Raw genomic sequence first — 20851 nt, forward strand, 5'->3', positions numbered from 1 at the left:
TCAAAACCCCCAACCCTGAAGGCATGAGGCAAACGTCCTAACCACTAAGCCACTGTTCCCCCAGTGTTAAATCTAGCTTCATATTTGTAGCAATCATATTGCTTCATTTGCTCCAATTTATAAAATGGCTTGCATGCTTCCTATATTAGGGCATTAAATCAAGTATAAAAAATTATCATATAACAGTATGTACTGAGCTATATATACAGTGCTGTGATAAAGTATTTGCCCCATCCTGATTTCTTCTGTTTTTGTGTATATCTCTTACTAAATTGTTTTAGAAATTAAAACAAAATTTAAAAGAAAACAAAAACGTTTAGATAAAACTTGAGTATTCACAAAATACAGTTTTTTAATATAATAATGTTATTTATTGAGCAAAAAAGTTATCCAATACCAACTGGGCCTGTGTGAAAACGTATTTGCCCCTGTAGTTACTAATTCCCCAAGTTTATGAAACTGCATTCATAATGGGGTTCAGCTGGCCTGATTACTGCAAACCCTGTTCAATCAAATCAACACTTAAATAGAACTTTTTCAACAACATGAAGTTGTTAAAAGGTCTTACCCAGTAACACATTATGCCAAAATTGAAAGAAAATCCAGATATGATGATGAAGAAGGTGATTGAAATACATCAGTCTGGGAAGGGTTATTAAGCTATTTCAAAGGCACTGGGACATGATAGAGTCCACAGTGAGAGCCATTATCTCCAAATGGAAAAAAAAACTTGGCACAGTAGTGAACCTTCCCAGAAGTGGCCAACCTTCCAAAATACAGCCAAGAGCACAGCAATGACTCATCCAGGAAGTCACAACAGAGCCAAGGACAGCATCAAAGGAACTACAGGCCTCTCTTGCATCAGTAAAGGTCACTGTTCATGACTCCGCTATCAGAAAGACACTGGGAAAAAATCGCATCCATGGAAGGGTAGTGAGGCAAAAACCACTGCTAACCCAGAAGAACATTAAGGCTCGTCTGAAATTTGCCAAAACACACTTTGATGATCCTCAAACCTTTTCGGAGAATGTTCTGTGGATTGATGAGTCGAAAGTCGAATTATTTGGAAGACATGGGTCCTGTTACATCTGGCGTAAACCAAACAAAGAATTCCACAAAAAGAACATCATCCCTAGTCCAGCATGGTGGTGGAAGTGTGATGGTGTGGGGATGCTTTGCTGCTTCAGGGCCTGGACAACTTACAATTATTGAGGGAAACATGAATTCTGCTCTCTACCAGAAAATCCTAAAGGAGAATGTACTTGTATTATGTGTTCACTCAGGTTGCCTTTGTTTCATGTTGCATTTCGTTTGAAGATCTAAAACTATTTAATATGAGATGTACCAAAACACAAAATAAATCAGGATGGGGGCAAATACTTTTTCAAAGCACTGTATATATTGGATATGAAGTCACTAGGAATTCAGTCTAGTTTAGTTTAGTCAACACTGTGGAGATCATACAAAATGGGAAATTATGCACTGACCTCAACACGAGCCACATCTGTTCTCACACAAAATATTCTTCAATAACTATAAATGTGATTATTGGGTATGAATGGTAACCATATTGTGGTCATAAAACCATTGTACATGCAGGAAATACATAATGTATATCCTTTCATAAGCAAAACAATCCTTGTAAGCTGTATCTTTTTGGAGTTTTCATTATATCTCATGAGGCATCACAGAGGAGATTCTCTAAAATGGTCTAAATGAATTGTAATTTATTCAAAAGCAGAAAATATCCCTAATGGAAAACATACTTTGAAACGTTTTCCCCCCTGATGCAGCACTAGATCCAAGTCACAACATGTAAGTCTCAGTGCACTGTTCCAGGTTGTAGCATGTCCCCAAGAAGAGAGACACAAGAAGGAAAAAATTGTGGGTACTCCACGCATAATCAAATATTCAACTGCAGAAAATGAATTCTGTATAAAATTTGAATGCTTGGAGGGAAAGGGCCTTGGGGGTGCTATATGAAATATATGAAATAAAGTGAATCATCTCTATCCTGTTTATCGTGCATGAGCATAAATGTTACAAACTAGTGGGTTTGGAGAATTTATGTCTGTAAAGTACGAGTGTGGTAGAGATCTGGGGCCGTCACACAGTGTTTCTGAGCTAAGCTAAAAGCTAAAATTGATTTTGTCTCACTGCTTCAGCTGTTAAGGCTTTGTACTTGTGATTTAAAGATTGCAAGCTCAAATCAGCAGAACTGCAGGAATTGCTACTGTTAGGTCCTTGAACAAGACCCTTAACCCTCAACTGTGTATACTTGTATACTGCTTGTATACTTTATGTTTTTCAGTTTTTCAGTGAACTCTACAACAGTGGGTTTCCCTTTCAGAAAGATTTGTTTTCAAGTAGCACAAATATGAAGTGTCAGGAATTCAAGTTTACTTCTATAGTACTTTTGACAATACACAGAAAGCCACGTGCAAATTTCAAGTACCACAATGACTTGTTATCCAATTTTGAACCACAGTTTTCTCTACATGTATCACTGTCATACACTGTTATTACAGAAGCATTAATTACTGACTTTGATACACTAGTGTTACCTGCAGCATGCTTGCTATATCATTTTGGCCCTATTTTTTGCAAATATCTAAACAGTATACTGTATAACATATAACCACTCTCATTAACATTAGCACAATGCATTTCCAGTGTTCATCTTTAGTAACAGCCTTGTCAGGGTTGCAGTGGCTTAATTTAGGCTACTAGTTTGTTTATACTTTTGGGAGATCAGTTATAGACTTGAGTGATGTAGCTGAGGTTGAGGAACTGTCAGAGCCAAAATTCACACAACATGCTGACAGTGCTGTTATTATTACCAATGTGTTTTCCAGTGGTTTTTTATGGGCACCATGGTAGGGTTCATTGTTTTTAATTGTTTTTTTTTATGTCCACTTTTTTGGCTATACCCTGAGTTTAAATCTAAACTTATACATATAATAACAGTATCACTGCATTTCTGCTACTACTGTACGTGATGTACGTAGAAGTCCTATGTGCTCTTTCTTGCCTGAATATTAACATCAGCATTTTCACAAATTAACAAATATAATACCTCTGCATTGAACTCTATATGTGCTCTTGCTATTTGTTCTTCCAACATGCTCCCAGTATTTCTAGGTCATGTACTTTGTATTGTTTGTTTATGTTTAAATAACATTAGTTATTGCTGTAGGTCAAGTTCATTCAAAGTTCATGTTGGTATTCTCTTTGCCTGCCACTTTCTAGTTTAAAGACCATGATTTCTAGTGTTACATCATATTCTTATTTTGCTCATGTTCATGGTCACCCACTTCTTGTAAACAGTCTTATCGTGTTTGTTGAAGGATTTTATTAAAACCCACTAAAGCATCTCTTGTTTGTCCTGTGCTCTTACAGAATGCTGATTACTCTCTTGATCAGACTGGATAGCTTGTTCAAGTGTAGAGCCTGTATAGTCAGTGCAGGTTATGAGAGAAGAAACCCTATGAACCCATGGACATTAACAGGACAAGAGGATCATTTCTGAGAGCTTGTGTTTGTGCCATCAGGGCTCTGGACACCAATGCATAGACCTGAACTCCAGAGTACGTGGAATCAGCAAGTGAGCTGGTAGGATGTTACTATGCCTGTTGCAGGAATGCTCTCCTCTAGTCTGCATACAAGGACAGTAAATCACTGGGCTCAGGATAAGTCCAGTTCCAAACCCTACCTCCATTGATGCTGCACTAATGACCCAGCACCACGAAAGCAAGGTCAACCATCCATTTGTAATTTCATCACCTCAGGTTTGGCTCCTAGGAGAGGGTCTCGTGTAAAGGGCCTTTGACACTGAGTGTGATTAACCGACACGAATGTATGATGCAATGATACTCTTGAATTCAAACAACAGATCCTTACACCTGGCACGATCCATCGTGGTGCAACAAAGCAATCAGTGTGTCGATTTTTTTCTCTGTTGCCATGATGAAATGGGCCATCCAATTAGATTTGATCTTTAGATCACCTGGAGAGCTGCTGTTGCACAAAAGGGCGAGATTTTTTTTTTTGGTGGCGCCATAGCATAGAAAGCTGTTTTAATATCCAGTGTAAACACCAAAGAAATGTATTCCGGAAGAGAGAAGAGAATGTATGTTGAGTTCTTGTTATCATTGGTGTTTGAGAACAAAGAATTTTTTTGATAAAAGTCACAGCGACTACAAAAACATTTTTTCTATGCTTCTTAACAGTTTGTGTGCCTTACGGTGCTATAGACCAACATTAAAGTGATTCTTCTTCTCGTTAGTTAAAGACATAGGCCGTTCAGCTGAATAGTGGGTTGTGCCACCTAGTGTGCAGGAGTAAAATGCATTCTCGGTCAGCACCAACTATCACGCATTCATGAATTAGCTGAAGGCAATCAGTCATTTCGCGTTCAGTGTGAAAGCATTGTTCATCGGCATTTCGCTTTGCTTTATCGTGTCCCGCTCAGTGTGAAAGGGCCTTAACTCCATTTGCCAGCATGCCACTACAACTGCCTCACCCTTGTTCTGGGTGCAGGTGACTGGCACCCTGTCTTGCTTGCCTGAATAGTAACACTTGCAGCCCGTTCCCAATCAGTTAAGGACTCTTTAAATACTCACTCTGCACACATTCCCAGTAAGTCATGTACTTTGTGTTATTTGTCTGTGTTTAAATAATATGTTAATCTTTCATCTAATTCAAATTCAGGCATTGTTCAAATTGATAAGATTCTCCTCGTCTGCCACGTTCTAGTTTAAAGACTTTGATTTCTAGTGTTATGTTCTTGTTTTGTTCATGTTCATGCTCACCTGCTTCTTGTAAACAGTTTTATCCTGAGTATTTTATTAAAAACCACTAAAGCATCACTTGTTTGTCTCGGGCTCTTTGTTACAGACTTCACCTTGTGTACCTTGCCTGTTGCACTTGTGGGGCTTGTGAGGGAGCTTTGCAGAGTAGAGAAAATTGGAAAAATACAATAAGTACTGCACCAGCCATTGGTTTTGCAAGACTAGCAAGATATGTATAGTCAAAATGGCAGTTATTGTCAGTGGTTATGGTTCTGTGTTCAAAATTCTATACATTTACAGCATTTTGAAGATGCCGCTATCAAGCTATACTATCAAGATTAAGGCCTGTTAGAATAAAGTTAGTTCAATAAGCAATTAAAATAGTACAAGTAGAGTGTTTTTAAAGTGCTCATTTAAGTGCTTGGTGAAGAGGTAAATCTTCAGTGTTTGTATTGTGAGAGCCAGAGGAAGTTCATTCTACAACCTGAGTGCCAGTACAAAAAATGCTTGAGAAGCCTTAATACATTAACAAAATATCCTTGTTTCTTTTCCGTGTGTTCGTAACTAGGAAGATGTGTTTAAATGCCAGGGTTGCCTGAGTGGCACTGTTGTGTCCTTAAATAGCACACTTAACCACGAAGCACTGACTACGAACTGCCTGAATTTTAATCTGTGAAGAAGTAAATATCAAAGGCAAAAATAACAAACATTGTTCATTCATCTTCAGTAAGTGCTTTTCCTGGTCAGGGCACCAGTGGATCTGGAGCCTATCCTGGGATCACTGAGTGTGAGGCAGGAATACATCCTGGATGGGAAGTCAGTTTATCTCAATGCACATTAATATGCACATACTCTCACAATGCACCTACTGGAATGGGAGGAAACTAGGAAACATGAAGGAAACCCATGTGGACATGTGGAGAACATGCAAGAGCTACTCAGCGTGGCTCAAGGTCCCTTTCAAGAACCTTCAGACTAAGTGTTCCTCAGTGGTAGAATGAATTTCCAACGTCAATCCAGACCGCAGAATCTGTCACTATCTTCAAAAAAACAGCTAAAGACCCACCTCTTCCGTTAACACCTAACCAACCCATAAAAAAAAAAAAATAAATAAATAAAATTACTCTGCCACTTACACCTCTACTCTGCGCACTTTGCTTCTTCTGGAACTCAATTAATGGATCTTGTACGATAGAACTACTTGTATTGTTCTCCGCTTGATATTGCTTGGCTTGTATTTTCTCATTTGTAAGTCGTTTGGATAAAAGTATCTGCTAAATAAATAAATGTAAATGTAAATGTAAGACTACTCAGACAGTAACCTAAGCTCAGAATCAAACCCTGGAGTTGAAAGGTACAACCAGTAGGTGGATTGTCTAAGATCAATTGCCCTAGGCACATCACTGTGAACAAGTAATATAGAAGCCACCTGAACAAACCTGCTTTTCATCCAGTTTGGTGAAGAAATCTGGAATATACAGCAAAGGCTGTACGGACTTCTTCCTATACTATATGGCCAAACATGCTTGTTGAACATCCCTTAACAAAACCATGGGGATTAATATTAAATTGAGACCCCTACCCCTTTCCCCTAGATTTTGGAGTGTGGTTGTGAGGATTTGTGCTCATTCCACCATAAGAACATTGGTGACTTTGGGCACTGATGCTGGAGAAAAAGGACTGGGGTGCAATCGGCATTCCAATTCATCCCAAATGTGTTTAGTGGGGTTGAGGTTAGGGCTCTGTGCAGGTCACTCAAATTCTTCCACACCATCATCAGTAAACCACGTACTTATGGATGCTGCAGCATACAAATATCTACATGCTAGTCAATTGTGTGCTTTCAACTTTGTGAAATCAGTTTGGGGAAGGAACTCATATGGGTGTGATGGTCAGGTGCCCACATACAGTACTGTGCAAAAGTTTTAGGCACCCTAATTTTTTTACTTTGTTTTTCCAAACTTTGTTATAGATTTGTATTTTATGACTTCTATATTATAAAGTGCAAAAACATTTTAGATTCACAAACAGTAGTTTTCTAGCACAAAATTAAATGTTACAGAAAAATGTTTGTATGTTAGCAAAGAAACCAGAATATTAGGTAAGAGACCACTTCTCAGACAAAAAAACACAATGAAGGCTGCTGGGTTTTGTTGGAAAAAATAAGAAGCAAGTGCAACAGTCAATGTCTCCAGAAGAACCTTGGCTTGTTCTGCAAGATGCTCAATAAAACTTACAGCTCATTTCCTTATAAAACTGCACAAATTGTACCGGGGACTATTATTTTTAACCACCAAATATTGACTTTGTTTCATTTACTACTGTTTACTGCTCTTTACTGTATTTTATCTTAAATGTAGGAACGTTTAATTTCATTATTTTGAAGGCATATTTGCTCTCCAGCATTTCTTTGCATGTGCCTAAAACGTTTGCCTGTATAGTGTATCTAAGTGCACCACCACATTAAGGTATGAAAGAAAATGGTTCCTCTAGCCTAAGCAGTGTGCTTTATGCTCAAACCGAGTCATTTAGTATTCAGATGAGATTCTGATGTCTTAGCCAGCACTGTTGGGGCCTTGAGGAAGGCCATTAACCTGCAACTGCTCAGTTCTTTGCATTTTTTTTTTTTGGATTCTGCCTAACATTTTAGAATAAAAGAGTCTTCCAAAGACTAAAATTTAATCTGTAAACCCAAGCAAACCTGTTAATCCAAACAGTAAAGAAAATGTTAATAGATTACAGCAATATACAGAAAAAAGAACATCACACAATCACACGAAACCGAGACTGTAAAGAGACATACCATTAAAAGCAGGGGAGGGCAATGACCTGCGAAGAGCTGCAGCATCATGTTCCAGTGGTTTCTTGATCTTTTTCTTAACATCAGCACTTTTCTTGTAATTTCTTTTCCTCCCCCTTTCACATCCCTCCCTCATTCCTTGCCTCCCCCGTGTCATTTTGGAGCTGTCAGGGAGAAGGGGTGTGAACATTGTAGACTCAACGTGTCTTCACTATCAGAGTCGGAGAGTGCTCTTTACACCAAGCGATGAGTAACGAGTCGCACCACTTCAGATAAAGGTGAGTTCCACTCACTCTCATGCAAATCTACCAGCTTTGCTTTACTTCCTTTCTTTCTTCTCTGGGAACAGTGTTTCTCTCTGTATCTCTCAGAAGACTCAGTCAGAGTGAGGTGATGTGAAACTGAAAGAAGGCCTCTATCATCATCGCTTTGTTGTTTCCTTTTCTCTCTGTCAGATCTGAGTTGACTCATGCAACAGGTGTGTGTTAGGAGGGGGGATTGGGGTATGTTTAGGAAAGTAGGAAGACTTGAATGAAAATCTTGATGATTTGACTACATTGAAAAGTGCAACAGAAAGCACAGTAACTTTTCTTTATTTAAACCAAGGACGGTTATGTCTGGTTCAACCTTGTACTTGTACTATGTCTTTCTATTGTAGAATTTTAAGAAGTCCTTATAAGTCTAAGAAGAGCTGTTATTTCATCATTTATGAAAAAGATTATATACTATTGATATAAAAATAGGTCTGGTAACACTTTTTTGAAGGTTACCTACAATGGGCCTTCATAATACATGCACAAGCATTCCATAAATCTTACTGAAAGCAACAATAGTATATTATATAAAGGAGAAATTATCATTTTGATACTTTTTGTCTTTTTGTAAGTTACTCACCTTTATATTTACTTTGTTGGAAGTGTACTTACTGTATCTTTTTGATGAATTTACTGTTTCTATTTCAAAGTGGGCAATTTATAGAATAAGTAAAGAGTATTTGTGGGAATGACGTCATGTTGAAAATGTGTATGGTATGAAATATCCTTATTTCCAGTTGACTGGAACTTCTTAATTATTTCCCTGATGTTGTAATTGCGTCAATGCGTTTGCTATATTCTTATAGCCACTTCCCATTTTGTGAAACTCAACAACCTTTTACTGTGCACCATTATCTATATTCCTTGGTCTTACCCATTGTTATGAATGACTAAGGGAATTTGACCTATGTGTTACCTCATATTTATACCCCTGTGAAACAGGAAGTCATGGTTGAACAATGTTCCTAGGTACCCAGGTGTACTAAAAAATAAAATAAAAATCAATATCAATGGGAATATACCTCAAATATATTTTTCTCATATGAATTCATAGGGGTGCCAATAATTGTTGCACACCTAAATTCAACAAAGATTTTTTTTTTATAAACCTGTGTTGTGTTTGCACTTGTAGTTCTGTGATTTTTTTTAAAAATCAAAATATCAAAAGGTTAAACAATAAAGACAATTTTTCACGGCCTTCTTTGCTCATATTTACCAAGGACGCCAATATTACTGGAGGGCACTGTATTTCCACTGCTTCCATGCTGTATTTTGCACCTTAGGTGGAAGTCCCCCAAACTGCAAACACACCAAATGGACAACACATACTATTTTGCTCGTGTTAAAGATGTTATCTTATGTCCTAGGAATATATTCATTTGTGTGAATGAATCATCTTGTACATTGTTTTCGTGGTTGTTATCAAGTTTGCATATGTTTATTTATGCAGTTTATTGGTATAAATTAACTTCCTTTGTTCCCATTGTGTCCTAAGTCAATGCAAGCTTTTCACACATACATATGTTACTTTTGCTTTATTTGGTTCAGTACACTTGCAATAATTTTAGGGCAATTATTAGTTCCCAAACAGAAATTCTTGAATTTTACAGCACTTCACTTCATCCAGCTCACTCAAAGAAAATGGAAATACCATGCACTGTATATAATCAAAGCAAAACAGGAATTTTGAGCATGTATTGATATGTGTGTTCCAATCTGCATAGCTCAGGAGTGGCTCTGAGTGAAGCGTTCATTTCCTGGACATCGGTTGATTTCATGGGCCTTTCACATCAAATAGGCTAAGGCCAGAGAGTGCTGAGCCGTTGGAGGGAGTTATGAAAGAAGCCATTAAAATTCACCTAACAGGGTCACGGTCTGCATCCTCTCCCCTTGGCTGACCAGAAAGTTGCATTGACGAATCAAATTTCAAATCAAACTTTCCCCTTTCTGAAATGCTTAGAGAGAGAGAGGCAAGGTCAGAAACGATTATGGAAGGGAAACGTGCGGCGCGTAGGCAGTGCGGTTGTCGCAGCATGTGCTGCCATCTTCGATAGCGTGCGGAAAGCATATTGACACAGCAGGCCTGGATCTAAACAGATTAGAGTGCTGCAGAGCTTTATCTGCCAGGACTGATGGATATTCTCATAGCCACAGACATATTTCAATTCTGAGGCTATGAAGAGAAAACCCTCATATAAAAACCGACTGCTGGTGTCTTGGGCTAGATTCAAAGTCATCCATCAGTTGCTGTATAATTTCAGCAGTAATACGGCTGGTTGTTGTTTCGGTGTTTGTGTTTAGTGTTGCATGGAAGTTTGTCCGAATCTGCATGTTATTTTGGCCAGTAAGGCAAAAACAAAACACACAATAACAAAGTCAAAATGTAACAGCAAATCAAAAAGAATCAACAAAACCAAAATCACATTAGCAAATTCAAAAACACAAGAGCAAAACCAAAAAAAATAACAGCAAATTTGAAAACACAACAAATTAAAAAAACACAACAGCAAAAAAAAAAAAAACAACATAACCGCAAATTTAAAAATATAACAGCAAAGCCAAAACACAACAGCAAGAATCAGAACCATGTCAGCATTAACTCAAAACGTCTGGAATTTGGGTTACGCATGTAACCCTGCTCCCTGAGAAGGGAACAAGACACTGCATGAGCTTTGTGGGAAATCATACCTGCCATAGTCAGGTGATGTGGAATTTCGTGTGATGCGTGATTATAAAACGGTGCCTGTAAACCACGTCAACAGCCTCTATTATCTGAAGCAAAGACACACTTCACAGGCATGCCCCAGTAAGACAAAGCCATGCAAATCTCCCCCATACAGACTCCACCACCTGTGGCTGGAGCTTCCAATCCCCTGAGGAAGAAAGAATTTCAGTGCTAGAAATACGGCCCGCATTTCTAGGTGATTTATAAGCCACTTTAGACAAGGGCCACTCCAGAGACTGTTAGCTGGACAGACATCTAAGACCCAGCCCAGGAGGGAGGCATCTGTCATTACCACGAGGACACGCCCTGGGAGTGTGACCCAAGGCTAGGAACCGAGGACACCTCCAAATTCTCAGAGCACATAGGCATCGCCAGGTGACACTGATCACACTCAGTAGTTTCGTCCTCAGATTATGTGCAATAATCCCAATGGTATGACGTCGGCTGCTGCTGCCCTAAGCCCCAACAGTCTTTTGTAGAGACTGGAGGGGATTCCCAGACCCATCTTTATCTTGCTCAATGTTGATCGAATTGACCCTACGTGTGTTGGAGATAGAAATTCCCTCTTCATAGTAGAAAAGCTGTCCTCTGCATTGGAGAAAGCATACTTTTCTTGTGGTTCAACCTGAGCCCCAAGCTCCTCATGTAGACGAGAACAACATCTTGATGTTGAATCGCCAACTCCCTGGATTGCACTAGAATGAACCAGTTGTCCAGGTACTTAAGTGCATGGATGCCCGGGAGTCACAAGGGAGCCAGAGCGGCATCCATGCACTTCGTGCAGATGCGAGGGGCTAAAGCTACACCAAAGGGAAGAACCTGATATTGCTATGCATTACCTCCAAACGTGAACCTCAGGAACTTCTGTGACTGGGCAATATTTCTATGTGGAAATTTACATCTTTAAGATCTATTGTCACAAACCAGTCCTCAAACTGAATCTCAGGAATGATAAGTTTGAGCATCAACATCGTGAACCTGTATGTCTGAAGAGTACGGTTCAGATGACGCAGATCTAAAATTGGCTGCATATTTCCATCTTTTTTTGTGGACCAGGAAATAACAGCTGTAAAAAGCACCCTTCTGTGCCTCCCTCGCACTAGTTGAACTCGACACAACGGGGAAGGAACTGGCTGAACAACACAATTTGCTGTTTCTCCTTGCAAAACCTGTCAGCAATGGCGTTACCCGCACCGATAAACAGGCCAGAAGGTTCAACAGGGGCATACAGCAGGGAGACCTTATCCTTATCTTCCATCCCTGAGGTTGCCTCTCTGCCAAAGTGCCAGGGTGACGTGTGACTAGTGAATCCACGGTGTGGCAAAACTCCACCACTGCCTCCACCACTAGCCATATACCTGTACTGTTCATTCCTCAGAATGGCCGAATAATACAACATTGGGGTTATAAATACGGCTGGTGTACGGTGTTCCCCAGAATCGCGATATTTCGTCATGCACTTCTGGAAAAAAGGGCCTGATTGTGAAGTGTTCACAACGCAGGCGGTCAGCCATCTCAAGGGCCACTGCAATATGCTCCATCAACAGACACCTCACACAGAAAGTGTGTCCATCCCCCTCCATAATAAAATGGGAACAAAGAGTAACACACTTCCTGAAGTCTCTCTGACTCATACGTTTCTTTTCTTTGCAAAGGAACAAAAAAATAAAGATTTTTTTTGCTTGAAAAAATAGAGAGTAAGTGAAAAGTTTTTACAAGCATTCACACAAACAGCCGAGATGCAGTCTTTGCTGAAGATAATAAGTGTCACATAATGGAGGTGCAGACAGAAGCATATGCAGGTATGGCAGTTTAATGAAACAACAATAAGTCCAATAAGTTCAAAGGATCAGGCAGAAATCCCGGTACATAGGCAGGCAAGGGTCAATCGATCAGGCAAACAGTCCAAACTAGGCAAGCCAAAGGGACAAGGTTGTAAATGTGAGCAAAGTCAAAACCAGAATAAACAAACACGGTATCAAGGCTTGGTAATGACAGAGACAGAAGACAACCGAGCGTATACTTCACAAACACTTGGTGTTCAAACAGTCTCTTTTAAGTGTGGTGTGATTGTGTGTGAGATTGGATGCAGATGTGCATGAGTAGAATGAAAGTGAGTGTTCTGGGAATTGTGGCCCATGGTGGCCATGTTTGTAGGCCGCAGTGCAGGATGGGAAATGTAATCACTGGTTTGCTGTGATATGACAATAAGGCTGATGATGTGGTTTACAGGTGCCGTTTTATAATCACGCAACATGCGAAATGCCACATCACCTGACCACGGCAGGCCTATACATAGGTGTGATTTCACACAGACGTCAGATACTGGTGATGCTCAAGGGCACTTCCCACAGTGTGAAGCTCACACAAAGTTGAGTTCCCTTTGAAAGGGAACAGAAAGGGTCCTTATTAAACATCATAATCTCATTGCTGATCGCATGACAGGCTTATAGAGATCACAGAAATTGAAGATCTGGAGGATGTTTACAGTAAGAGGAAATATGAGCCTAAATGAATTTACTGAAGCTCTTATTTGTGCTTATTTTTATCAGGGGCATTCACATGGTGCACTGCATTATTTAACATGAATAATTTGAGACTAAAAAGTTGCCCCAGGAAGTGGGTTATTCAGAAGAAAGAATTATTCAATACTATAGTAACATAAGTAATTTCACATTATAATCATTTTTCCAGGCTAACTACAGAATTACTTGTTATAGTCATATGCCATGTCCAATCAGCAACAAGCATGAGATATTCAATAAGGGCCATCCTGAGTAAATGCTGTTGATGTATTTTATATTTGCTGTTGTGTTTTAGATTAGCTGTTGTTTTTTGTGAGGGGGGTTTGCTGTTATGTTTTTGAAATTGCTTTTGGGTTTGGTGTGTTTTTGGTCTTTCTGTTGTTGTTGTTTTTGTTTGTTTGCTTGTTTAATTTGCTGTTGTGTTTTCTGATTTGTTGTTATGTTTCCAGGGTGTACGGTGGCTTAGTGGTTAGCACTAAGTTGTTATAGTTGTTGTTATATTTGTTGTTGTTTTTTTCAGTTTTGCTGCTGTGCTTTTGGATTTGCTGTTGTGTTTTGGATTGTGTTTTTGGATTTTCTGTTGTGTGTTCTGATTTGCTGTTGTGCTTTTAGTGAAGTTGTTGTGTTTTTTGCTGTTGTGTTTTTGGTTTTGCTGTTGTGTTTTTAGTGAAGTTGTGTTTTTTGATTTGCTGTTGTGCTTTTATTTTCATTTTACTCCTGTGTTGTCCGATTTGTTGTCACCTTGTTGGTTTGTTAATGTGTTTTGCACTTATGGGCCACTGTAGCATGTTGCCTGCTGCTTCTTTCAGGTTAAATTGCAACTCCTTGTCGTAGACAGCATTTGGGATTTGACTTAGTGTTATGGCATTGAAAGCTGTTGTTTGGGTTTGTTTCAGAGATCACACAGTAGGTGATTAGAGAGAAACCATGAGGGAGAGATAGATATGGAGAGAAATTTGAGAAAATAGAGGCTTCATGGCATGAGTAGCAAAAAAAAAGTGCCTGGCACTGTTTATTGGCATGGGAATATCTGACAGTGAGCTAATTCTCATCAAAGCCTGATGAAGTGCGACTAATAGACAGTGGGAAATGCCTCAAAGAGCTAAAGCGTTCTTCTCCTTTTGTTTATTTAGACGGCAGAATGTTTGGTTTTTAATTAAGTAAATCACTATTATTTGTTCCATGGTGCTTGGTAATGTGAAGCGATTGACCTGAAATCCATGCTTTATTAGCTCAGGCTGAAATGAAGCTGTAGGAGGCGAGACTGGAGGAGTATGAAGAAGCTTGTAATGGTCACGATGCCCGAGGGAGTGACTGACACACACTGGTAGACACGTTTGCTTGGAAAAACACTCGATCTCATTACCTGATCTTATTCCGCGGAGCTCCTTAACATTTATTCTTTAAAGGTGAAAGATAAGGGTTAGGACACACACACATAAACTTTCCGGAATTTGCAGAAACCTGTATACTGCCTGCTGCTAAATCTCATTCTTTGTTTGTTGGCATACAACATTGTGTGTTACAGGATAGCTAGACTGTGATTGGATGAGATGGTTGTGTTGTCATCCCTTGTCAGCATTATTCTTCTGCTCCTGAAATTACAAGGTAAGGACACACATCAATATTATTTATATTCATTATATGTATAGATAATATATTACTTTCACACCTTGCCAGCAATCCATTTCAAGCTAGGAACTATATTAAATAAAATAATACAATCTGTACAAATAAACTGAGAAGTCCAACATGATCGTGAAATTTGGGTAGATGCCAGACAGCTGTAGATGTGGCGCTGGCACAAAATTATTTTAATAATTTAAAACCATTTCTAGCAGTACACTGGAATTCCATTCAGTATTTGCATCTGACAGACAACTTATTTTACATTATTTTACATTTTTAATTAGTATTAACAAATAAATTATTTTATCTCCACAAGGCGGTAAGATTAGTCATGACTCTGTGTTTAGCTGCTGGTGAGCTAGGGGAGGGGTGTGAGCCTGCTGCTGGGCAAACAATTCATACTCTCCACAATAACATTGGTACAGAGATAAAACAGACAGTACAACAAAAGCTTTTTTGATAGTAAAACACCGTGAAATAAAAACACACAATAAAATTATAACATTTAAACCTAGTAGGATAGGTAAAAAAAAAAAGAGAAATACTTATGAAAAACTGCAAGCCCTGAGTGTCTACTTTCATATGAGCCATTAACCACTACTGTGGAGTGTGACATCACAAAAAAAATTCTATGCTGAACATGGGCACCCCCAAAAGAGGCACAAATTAAATTTTTTGGCCACTGGTATGAAGAGATAATGCATGATCTGCCCACTAAAAAGTTAACCCTTAGAACCCCAGCCTTCATATATATATATATATATATATATATATATATATATATATATATATATATATATATATAAAAGCCTGGGTTTCTAATTATTCAGTACAGGAATTTGATTACCTAGTATATTGTTTTTGTTTGTTTGTTTGTGTTTAGATTTTTTTTTTCAGATGTCATTTAATTACTTAGATTTTAATCAATTAATATTTATAAATAAAAATGTATATTGTGTCTTGAAATTAGTGCATGATTGCATATCGGAGTGTTATGATTTCAGCGGAGATAACATTTTATCTAGAAATTACAAGAGCCGATACTCTGTGATCTGATAATACATTAACTTTGATGACAGGATATTCTATGGCTTAGAATATATATATATATATATATATATATATATATATATATATATATATATATATATATACATTCATACATACATACGTATACACACACACATACACACACTCCTACCCAACATATATATCAGATTTTTACAGTTTCCATGAAGCATACAGTGAGAAATTAACCAGAATGTTCCTGAAAACAAAAAAAAATGTACACACACACACACACATACACACACACATATGTGTGTGTACATTTTTGGTTTTCAGGAACATTCTGGTTAATTTCTCACTGTATGCATCATGGAAACTAAAACCTGAGGGCAAGTGGAAGGCTTTCTGATTTCTCGATATCATAACAAGCTGAATTTTGTCTTAAGTTCCAGAGAGAAAATAAAGAGGCTGGTGAGGAAACAACCTTTTACAGCTCAGTTTGCATAATAAGGTATAAAGGTTGGAGTTAGAAGCAGGGTTTGTGTTTGTAACTTTTCTTATGACTTCCCAAATTGAATGAAATCCAACCGCTTATTCAAATATGTTCCGATTTCACTTGAGATCAGTTTCATCTTAATTGTAAGTCGCTTCAGATAAAAGTTTCTGCCGGATGAATAAAAATGTAAAAATGGGTCATTGCTCACTCAGATGAGTCAGACAGTGTTCGGCAGGTAGCACACACTCCATCCAATATAGCAAGCTTCTTGTAAATTAGCTTCTATAAGTACCGCCTGAGGGCTACAGTTCAGGCACATAGCACTTGTTTTTGCAACAGCATTATGCCTATAAGACTTTCGCAATTTAATGCTTCTGAAAACAATGACTGCAAACCCACTCAGATCAGACTACTTTTACATACACACCCTCTTTCACAGGAGTGCTGCACCATATCTAAATACATATGATTAACAGGAAGTAAGAATACTTCTGGACCACTTTTGGAAGAAGGGTTCAAAAGTCTGATTCCAGGACAAAGAACTGGTTTATTACTGTTTAAGACATGATTTTAATATTCCAGAGAACACACAATTGACACAATTGACAGAATTTACATCTCAACAATGTAATCTGTAACTCATTTACTAATTGGAAAGATTTCCACATGTCTTTCTTAACATACAATTTATTTACTCCTTTCTAGTGACCTTATTAAACCTCCCTACTCTGTGATCATTCTTCTCATGACAGGTTTTCTGTTTTCTGTGAAAGCACAAGTGACGATACATCACACTACTAATTGAATCAATATCAAGTGTTAGTCATTAACACGTGACCGCAATTACCTCTGCATCATAAGTGAGGAAATGTTACAATTTGAATGAAAAATGTGGCTATGAGATACTAATGTTATGTGAACAGAATATTCAGACACACTTCAAGTCAGGGTTTCACGAACAAAACATGGTTTCACTTACAAATGCATTCTTAATGAGATAAGCCATATAATCCGATTTTTCCCTCAGTGGTGTGTGTACATGAATTTTATTCACTGGGAGTCCTATGGCAAAAACTGTATGTCTTTTACAAAATTATTTTAGAAATCTTAGTGAAAATATACATTATTTTTTTTTTAAAAATATTATTATTATTATTATTATTATTATTATTATTATTATTATTGGTCACATTTCTGACTGGTGGGTAATCAAATTTTGGTTTAATTAATTAATAATTAAATACATAGTTATTAATAATTAATATTTAATTAAAAAAAAACAACACTTTAAATTGTTTCCTTTAGCTAGTATTTTTACTGAATTAATTACCATGAACAAATCATGAACTTCACATTAAATATATGATAAGTAATGTTAGCAAAGTAACAAAATTTGTTACCATCCACCCATTTTCTGTACCGTTTATCCTAGACAGGGATCCTGGAGCCTATCCCAGGGAGTTTAGGGCAACCCATCACAGGGCATAATCAAGCACAACAAACAATTTGGAAACGCCAGTCAGCCTACAACATATGTCTTTGGACTGGGGGAGGAAACCGGAGTACCCGGAGGAGCCCCCAAAGCAAGGGACGGAGACGGGAATCAAACCCCCAACCCAAGAGGTGTGAGGCAGACATGCTAACCACCATGCCCTCCTGTATATTAACACATTTATTTAAATGTTAACTAAATATACATGCATTGACCTGTATCCAAATAAATTAGGTACGGAATAAAACAAGACAGGATTTGCTTTTGTAGAAAAATAATCAATGATTACCCTACTGAAAAAAAAAACAATAGAAACCCTCAGAGAATTTGTAATGGTTATAATGGGAATTGTATAGGTTTTCATGGACACTGTAATGGACCCTGTGGGTCTCTAATGGTAATTTGTTCCTATAAGACCAATAAAAGTGATGGTAATGGTGTCGATGGATAGCTAATGGTTTGTAATGGTATTTGTAGTGGAAACAATTAGAATTTTTTAATGGTACAATTTTTTGATTCCCCTTATACCATAACAGTTTGATAATGCTGACATTTCTTTATTTATTAAAGAGAGAGAGAAAAAAACACAACCTGAAATGACACACAGTCATGATATTAATATAGATTTTATGCCTGTGTTGACTATTTGGCTTATTTGGTTTATTATAGAAAGAAATATTTTGAACGTGTACAGTAGATTTTATTAAATAAAGAAAAAATATTAAATAATACATAGTATAGGCTTATAGTTTAACCTATATACAACAAACAAATAAATAATTCCACATCTTTACACAAATTTAAATCACACTTGACCAGTGAGATAAATAATGAATTAGTAGCTTACACTACTGTAATATATGCTACTTGTAATTCTGTAAAATTTCAACATTAAAATCACATCAAAAGTGGCTTTAAATTGAACCATAGCTTAATTCTAATAAACACAGACTCATAAAAGCAGCAGATTATAGATAAATGCAAGAACAAATCAAAGTTGTTTACAACTTGACAAACCTCTTTTGGCTTCCTGAATACAATCAGTGTGTTTAGCTTGATTCAGGAATGCTGCAGAGCGTACCCATAACTCCTGAGGTGTGGGATCTTTGTGTCCAGGCTCTAGGTTGCTCCTATTCACCTTCCTCTGCATGGTTTTACCTCACAATTGTGCTGCTGGCGATTCACCATAATGCACCTGCCACCTACTTTAGCACAGTCACGCATGGTGTTTTGAAGGCCATGAGGGAACACATAGCGTGGTGCCTTTGTGCTGCTATGCTACGCCAAACAACATAATTACATTTGTCGGGTGTGAACTTTGGTACCTGTACAGAAAGTACTATGATAGCTCTTATGCACATAAATACCATTTTGTCTCATTTATTTGAATGGCATGAGTAACCTTTAGAACTGACAAAGAACAAAAATAGCTGCTTTTAGCATTGCATGTTGGCTCAGCTGGATGGTTCCAAGCCAACGCTGTTCTTTACTAGCACAGAGATTGTAAGATAGACTGTAGAAGTAGATTATCATTTTCATTTCCTGTGGATTGATTGTCAATTCTCTGCAACAATCTCGCTGATGAGAGAGCCCAGCTGCATCGCTAATACATGCAGCTCTATTTTTATACTGAGAAAAACGGTGAACAAGCGATGCAAACGAACGTCAGCTTTACAGGATGTTCAGCATATCTGGGCTATGCAAATCGGGCAGCGATCAATCTAGAGTTGCTTGAAGAAGAACGGATAGAGTGTGATGTGACAGAGAAATGAATATTTTAAACCTACTGTATGACACACATCACAAATAGCATGCTAATGACACTAATAAGCATGTTAAACCTATCTAGCATTAAAGAACACATGCTAATGTCGCTTTGGATAAAAGCGTCTGCTAAATGAATAAATGTAAAATGAATAAATGTCTAATCCTGCAATGTAGGCTGCTCTTCTGAGAAAGATCTAGTTAGTTTTGGTAAACACACTCATTATAGACTAATGCTTGACAGTACATTTGAAATGTTATGATAGACCCGTGGGTTTGGGTTGTAACATGTTTGTTGTGGGAAATCGAAGTGCTGTTTAGTCTGTAACTTCAGTTGATCAGAGGTTAGAAACGGGGGATGCAGCTCTTGAATTAATGCTGTGCAAAATGAAACCACTTTATGACAGTATGTCAATCTGTAATGCTGTTTGATCAGCAAAGTCTATTTTAATTAGGCCACTCCATGTTCTAATACGCAGTTTCTTGCTGCAAGCTTCAGACAGACCACACCACAGTCACAACAATACCACAAATTAATGATACTTTTGACAACTGTTGGGAAAATATATTGCAGAACAAAGACATTAATTAGAGAGATACACTTAGTATCCCCATTTAGACATGTGTACCTTGAAGTGCTCAAAATGTCATCTTTATTTAGAGGACGAGTGCTCAGTTAATACTTATGATAAGACCATTGTCAGTATTCAGAATCATTCTAAATGAAGTTAATCACTAACCTTTGCTGAGTCTTTTAGCAGGCATACAATGGTGATTATTACGAGTACATGTGATGCATATTTAGACCTCAATAGCCTGAGGGTAATAAGATGTCGTACATTGTATTAGGGGTAACAGTCTCCATTCTGAACCCATATTCATGCGGCACCCAGCTCAGATTGAAAGTCAGATTCCACCAAACAACTTAATCTCATGTCATTATCTTTCTCAAATAAGATGTCAAAGCAGCGCGTCGGGAATTGGGAATCAGAGCCTGGCAAGGATTTGACACGTCTTTCCTCTCATATTTCTTCTTCTCGAGCAGCCAAGGGGAGAAGCATCGTGATTCGAACATTTAAACTCGCCACGCTGATTATCTCACGGCCGTGTTTACGTATTCATTTATGTAAACATTATGCTAATGTGTTTTCCGCCTTGTCGCTCGAGTCCGATAGCGCCCTTCCAGTCTGACGTGAGGTGACTGATGCGGCCTTGATGTGACGGTGCCGAGGCCTCCGAGTGCAGCCAAGCGGGCCTGCGTGCACTGGTGATTGCTGGTTTAAAGGCCTTTCTAATACACAAGACTCT

The 20851-nt window shown here is 38.0% G+C and overlaps 1 protein-coding gene across 1 annotated transcript in view; it reads left to right on the forward strand.

Moving 5' to 3' along the window:
• The first annotated feature begins 14665 nt into the window (after positions 1 to 14665).
• nphs1 (NPHS1 adhesion molecule, nephrin) overlaps positions 14666 to 20851 on the forward strand; it is a 150843-nt gene continuing 144657 nt past the window's right edge. The window contains exon 1 of the mRNA XM_053647328.1: positions 14666 to 14762. Within this exon, the coding sequence (XP_053503303.1) occupies positions 14708 to 14762 (55 nt within the window). The 5' untranslated portion in view covers positions 14666 to 14707. The remainder of the gene's footprint in view (positions 14763 to 20851) is intronic.

This window comes from Ictalurus furcatus, chromosome 17 (genome assembly GCF_023375685.1).
Source record: "Ictalurus furcatus strain D&B chromosome 17, Billie_1.0, whole genome shotgun sequence".
NCBI lineage: Eukaryota > Metazoa > Chordata > Actinopteri > Siluriformes > Ictaluridae > Ictalurus > Ictalurus furcatus.